The following is a 6,000-nucleotide window of genomic DNA, read 5'->3' on the forward strand; positions in this document are numbered from 1 at the left end:
ATGACTTTGTTTAGTACTAATCTGTAAACCAAGGTAAATCCACATTCCTGTGTCTTGGCCAGACCTATTCATCACCTTTATCTAGGCTAGCAGAGGGGGCTCTGCCGGTCGCCGGTCCCGCGGCTCTGGTGGACCTCCTGCAGATGTGCCGCAGAGGTCCACCGGAGCCGCCTGCCGCCCTCCCAGCGACCGGCAGAGCGCCCCCCGCGGCATGCCTCCCCAAGCATGCGCTTGGCGTGCTGGGGCCTGGAGCCGCCCCTGTAGGCTAGGCAGTCTGGTCTTAAACATGTTCTAGTAACATCACACAGAGAGAAATCATAACTGCACATATATGGTTAACACATGCATCGTACACTATGAATAAGCAGCGTGTTATTAGCTTTCACAGGATCTCTCACAGGCATGCTTTGTACAAATGTTATTCCAGTAGTGTGCAGGGTGTGAACACAGAGGTGCCTAGGGTCACAAGCTGATTCCCTGGAGATGCTGAGTCAGTACCTCAAATCCATGTTGAGAAAAATGACTCCTGACGCCACCATGCTGCAAAGCATCCCCGAAAGCCCAAACTTCACACACATCTGTTGTGCCTTTCAACTCTGGGATCCACTACAATTCTGATGGGAAAGATTAAATGCAATGGACTTGGTGGAAGGAATTTAACAGCCACTGGTAATGAGAATTCAGTATCGGAGCAGGACGTTAAATGGCTTCTCAGCCTCAAAGGAGGAGGGAGAAAGTAGATATATACAGACATTAATTATAGATATTTTTCTACCAACCTCTTTAAATAAAGCCATTAGGAATCAAAGAACTTCCTCCTAAAATATGTTTTTAATGTTAAAGGTTTCACATAAACAAATAACGTAATGGTCATTAGAATACTAGGCATGGTAAAGATCAACTGAATCAACCGAATGAGTCTGTGCAATCTGGGGTGTTTAAAATTTCATAGGCAACACTTCTTTGCAGCTCTTATGCTTGGCTTTTTGCAAAGACATTAATTGCTGTACATAAGAAAGTAAAACAATGTGAACAGCTCTCACTATCTGCAATATCTTATACTTTATGCAAGATCAAATGAGGAATGGACAGGAAAAGCTGTTAAAGTAGCCACCAATATCATTGTGTTGACAGTGAGCCCTCAGTGTCCAGCACAGAATAGTGTGTGAGCTCATTAAACTTATATTTACTTCTGATGCACCCATGATTTCCACACAGATTTCCAGAAAAGCTCTCTCCTTGTAATTCCACCTAACTTCCCACAGGCCTGTTAGCAAGTGGGCCTCCATCACCCATATCCTATACTACTGTTTTACCCCTGTAAACTCCATTCTTGAGATTCTCATGCTCATCAGGCATTTCTCATGCATCCTGAGACCCATAGCCCTGAAGACAATATACCCTTGAAGCAAGGAATGCTTAGCCTGTGCCATAATAGTCACAAATCTTGAGTACAGGACTCTCCAGACCCCTTCTCTTCACTGCCTCTGCTTAGAGGTTTAAGGTTGTTTTACCTCTTGAAGATGGCTTGTGGGAATTTCCCCAAACCATCTAAAATTCCTACCTGGGTAATAATGAAATAAGAGAGAGAAATATTACAATCAAAACACCATGCTCTGCCTAATGCATCCAGGGTTATATTGTCAAAAGCCACTTAGAGCCAAAGTCCCACTAACTTCAATGGGATTTAGGCTGCTCAGTCACTTAGGCACTATTGAAAATTGTCTTAAATCTCTACAAAGGCTCCTCTAGATAGGCCCACTTTGTGTCCTTACAGAAATAAGCCATAACTTCTCGAGCATGCATCCACTCCTCAGCTACCCCTGTTCTTTATGAAACACGTTAGCCCTGGCAACATATCCGATAACCGGTGTCTCATCTCATCCTCTATTTGACTCAGTGCTTTCATGTATGTTTGATGTGCCTGGCTTTTCAGCAGAGCAGACACTTCCCACCCACCCAAAGATCACCCACAGAGGGGATATTGCAGCCTCTCTCTCCTGCCAAGGTCAATGTCTGCTTTCCCAGTCATTCGTTATTGTAATTAAGGCTCTTTGGAAAACCAGACTGGAATCCTGTCTGCCTCTCTGCCCTGCCTTCCCCACTGTCTTTCTTATATCTTATTTCCAATAGGCAGCTCTCCTTTCCCTTTTTGTTCTAGCCTGACAATCATGCTTTTGCTTGTTGTCATGGCTGGAGGTATCAGCTGAATCCAGCTTATTGTCTATCTTTAAAGAGACAGCGCTCACATATGCATAACCCTCCCTCTGAACTGTTTTTTTTCCTGTGCTTTTTTAAAACCTCCTTAACTTTTGATGAGATCAAACATGTCTTCACTTCAGCTATAACCTTGAGAGCCTCAAGACTCTCACTCAACCTCTCTTTCTTCCACTCCACCCTCATATAACAAGCGTCATTGAAATTAGATTTTCACAGTGCAGCTGCAGTAGGGTTAAGAGTGGACTTGCCCTACGTACAGCTTAAAACCCCAGGCTCTTGCCAGCATACTGAGATCCTATTTGGTGATTATTTTCTTTAATACTGGAACTTAACACTCACAACTAAAAATAATCCTAATAAGCAGTCCAGTATCTCCCTTGGGGTCTGCTTTGATTTTCACCATCACCTCTGTGGGGAGAGGGGGTTCTTGCAAGCATGAAATCTGCCATTAAATAACATCACTGCTGTCTTGTTTCTTCTGCTTTTCTCTCTTCTCTGCTTCCCTCCATTTATGCATCTTCTCTCTTTTACATTTCCCCTACCTACGTCTCCTCAGTCCCTGGGCTTTTTTATCCTGCCCATCATTCTTCCAAGCGTAATGTCTTCTTCCAGCACAGACTTCTGGGAGATGCATATCTTTTTCAATTCCTTCCTCTCTCTTTGCTCTGCACACACATGCACTCACTCATTCTCTCATATCTAGAGCTGCCTGCATTCTCGTGGCTAACAGTACAGTCATGAAAAAGCAGAGAGAAGTGGGGCAGCTCTAATGTGCATTCCTGTGAGCCCTACACAAACTCCAGCGCAGTCGATGGAACTTGCCTTGTCTGACGTCAGGAGGAATAAAATATTAGCCAGTCTCAACCAGCAGTAATGCAAAAGGGAGAGAGTGTGATCAAGTGGTAGTAGTATGGGAGAATTAGACTTAACATCTTCATAGGGGTGGTTCAGATGTCTTGGTGATGCTTGTGGCATAAATGCCTGGCCAGATTAGATGGCGCGTCACGAGGCTTATTTCATTAATGTTCAGGGATCCTCAAGGTGGGGGCTCTAGTACATTCTGAGCTATTCCAGCCCTGGTGAAGGTCAGCTCCATACTCCATTCCAAGCTGGGGCACTAACCCTGTAAAGTCCTACACACACGCTTCACTCTACACGTGGCGATAACTCAGTAGGGATTACTCAAGGGCACAAATTTAAGCCTGTGTGTAAGTCTTTTAAGGGTCAGAACCTTTGTGCATTATCAGTAACTTTGTCAATCAATCATAAAAAGCCTCTCCTCTCACACTGGTGTGGTCACAATCAGAATTTTGTCCCCTTTAATAATGGGTGGCTGTTTCTGAGACTAATAGAGGGCCAGTGGCTCTAAGTTGTCCAGTGCACACCAAATATTCCAGCCCTTTGCACCGCAACTCCAAAAAGGATGCTTAAGGCACTGGACCGGGATTCTCAAGAAGTAATACAAGGGGGCTCGGTGCCAGTACAGAGGCTTCACGTAGGTGGCCCAGGATCTGTGGGGCAGAACCCTTAGCTCATTTTCCCCCACTGCAATAGAGCCATATAAGGAGAAATCTTCTCCTCGCAAGCTCCTTCCTACAGGATGGGGTTCTCTAGTTCCTGCTGATGATGCATGAGAACTTGGGTTTCATTAAAAGGAAGCCTTTTCCCCTCCCCTCTCTCTCAGAATTTTTGGCAGCTTTTATCTGCAAAAATGGTAGCATTTGATGCTCTGGAAGAAATTGGTGATAACATTTCAGCCACAGCCTCCTCACCCTCAACTCTGCTCCTCTGACCTCTCTACATCCAATCTGGCAAGATGGAGCATCTGATCACAACAGAGCTCCCTTCATCCCAAACAGCAACCAAAATGCCAGTGTTTTATCCACTTTTCAGACCACAATTTGCCCTCGGCATTGAACTGGCTTTCCACGTGGTCTGAGAAGAGAAAATCGCTTGGACAAAGCTGATTCTCTTACAGGGGTACCAGCTATATCGCAAGAGCCCAATAATAAATGTTATATGTCATTAAAGTAACAATGACAGATGCATATTTTCAGGGTGGCATAAACGGTGCATGTGTGTTAATTCTGAAATAAAAGCATCTCATCGTTTTGGCCTTCCGGCCATCCCTGAACCATAAACTCCTTTGATACTGAAAAAACACAAGAGGATTTATCCAACCCATGCCCAACAACCAGACCATGCTGCATATCTGCTAAAGACTCATGGCCAGCAGAAGATCAATGTCTGGAAGTGTGCCAGAGCTGTTCTGCTTTAACACAGTTCCTATTGAACCAGTCACTTGAAAATCAAGCAACATTTTATCTTTACTCTGTATTAGAAGGGTTTAATATGGGGTCAGTACTCCCAAATTTTCCCTTCCTCTTGCCCTCTGCTTTCACTAATTCCCCTAGAGTGGCAAAAATACACAGATGGCCTTTGTTTATAACCATATGTGGATGATGACTCAGATCACATAATAAGGGAAACATCCTGCTTGAAAGTCCACGTCAGCCGGGCTACATGGAGACAAGCATCTCAAGCTACTCTGAAACTTGGTATCCTCAAGTATCTAGTTGAGAACCTTTCACTATGTAGCTACATGTTCATTGATACACAGATGACCATCAGTATGCTCATTTTACATCTACCACTGTCAGAACCAGGAGTAGCATCCTGAAGGGACAACAGGAAAACCCAGCCATTTGGGTTATCCTCTGGCAAAACAAGCAGCTTGTCTATTACAGCTGACCTTTTCAGGTAGGGTGACCATTTGTCCCAATTTTATAGGGACAGTTCCAATTTTTGGGTCTTTTTCTTCTATAGGCTCCTATTACCTTCCAGCCCCTGTCCTGATTTTTCACACTTGCTGTCTGGTCACCCTATTTTCAGGTCATTATTTTTCCAGAGCTACTTGCTTTTTTCCAGCCTGCAGGCATTCTTTGACACAACAGTATTGCTACAGCTAAGCACATCTGAATGGCTTTTTCTTGGGGACAATAGTATTCCCTAGTGGCTAACACATATTTCCACTAATCTCCTCTGTTGCAAATGTTGCTTTAGTTTCTGTAGCCAGATGGAACCATCAGATTTGTCTGGTGCTTTTTCCCCCCCATCACAATCAGGTGGCTGTGGTAGTATATCTGTGTTTGCCCACAGATAGACATCAGTTGTAAAAGCCAATACTATAACAGGGTTCAAAAGGGAACTAGATAGATTCATGGAAGATAGGTCCATCAATGGCTATTAGCCAGAATGGGCAGGAATGGTGTCCCTAGTCTCTTTGCCAGAAACTGGGAATGGGCGATGGGGGCTGGATCACTTGATGATTACCTGTTCTGTTCATTCCCTCTGGGGCACCTGGCATTGGCCACTGTCGGAAGACAGGATACTGTGTTAGATGGACCATTGGTCTGACCCAGTCTGGCCATTCTTATGTTCTTAGTTTACATCAGACATCAAATTGCAGACATCATGCAAACCACACACATTCAAACCTTTCAGTGGATACTAGGTGCCACCATGTCAAGATCCCAGGTAAAAGAGGAAAGCCACCTGCCTTCCTGAAGTCCCTGACACCTGCTTCTGCTCCTAATGTTTTTGGAACAACATCTGTCCCTGTATCTCTCCCTCCTTGACAGGCCACTGGGTCCCAGTCTTCTGACAATTATAATCGTCAGGAACGGCTTTGTATTATGGGGCAGAGCTCAGATCTTGCTAATTCTTTAATCTGCTTCTCCAGCACAAGCATCAAGAAGAAAGATGGGCCAAAGGCACCTG

General features: G+C 44.5%; 1 protein-coding gene across 1 annotated transcript in view; it reads right to left on the bottom strand.

Annotated features, from left to right (window-relative positions):
• The window catches only part of CALN1 (calneuron 1), a 159,718-nt gene extending 159,022 nt beyond the window's left edge, over positions 1-696 (bottom strand). Inside the window, exon 1 of the mRNA XM_050929685.1 lies at positions 499-696. Coding sequence (XP_050785642.1) covers positions 499-578 — 80 coding nt within the window. The 5' untranslated portion in view covers positions 579-696. The remainder of the gene's footprint in view (positions 1-498) is intronic.
• Between the last annotated feature and the right edge of the window lie 5,304 nt (positions 697-6,000).

The sequence above is a fragment of the Gopherus flavomarginatus genome, chromosome 19 (genome assembly GCF_025201925.1).
Source record: "Gopherus flavomarginatus isolate rGopFla2 chromosome 19, rGopFla2.mat.asm, whole genome shotgun sequence".
Classification (NCBI taxonomy): Eukaryota; Metazoa; Chordata; order Testudines; family Testudinidae; genus Gopherus; species Gopherus flavomarginatus.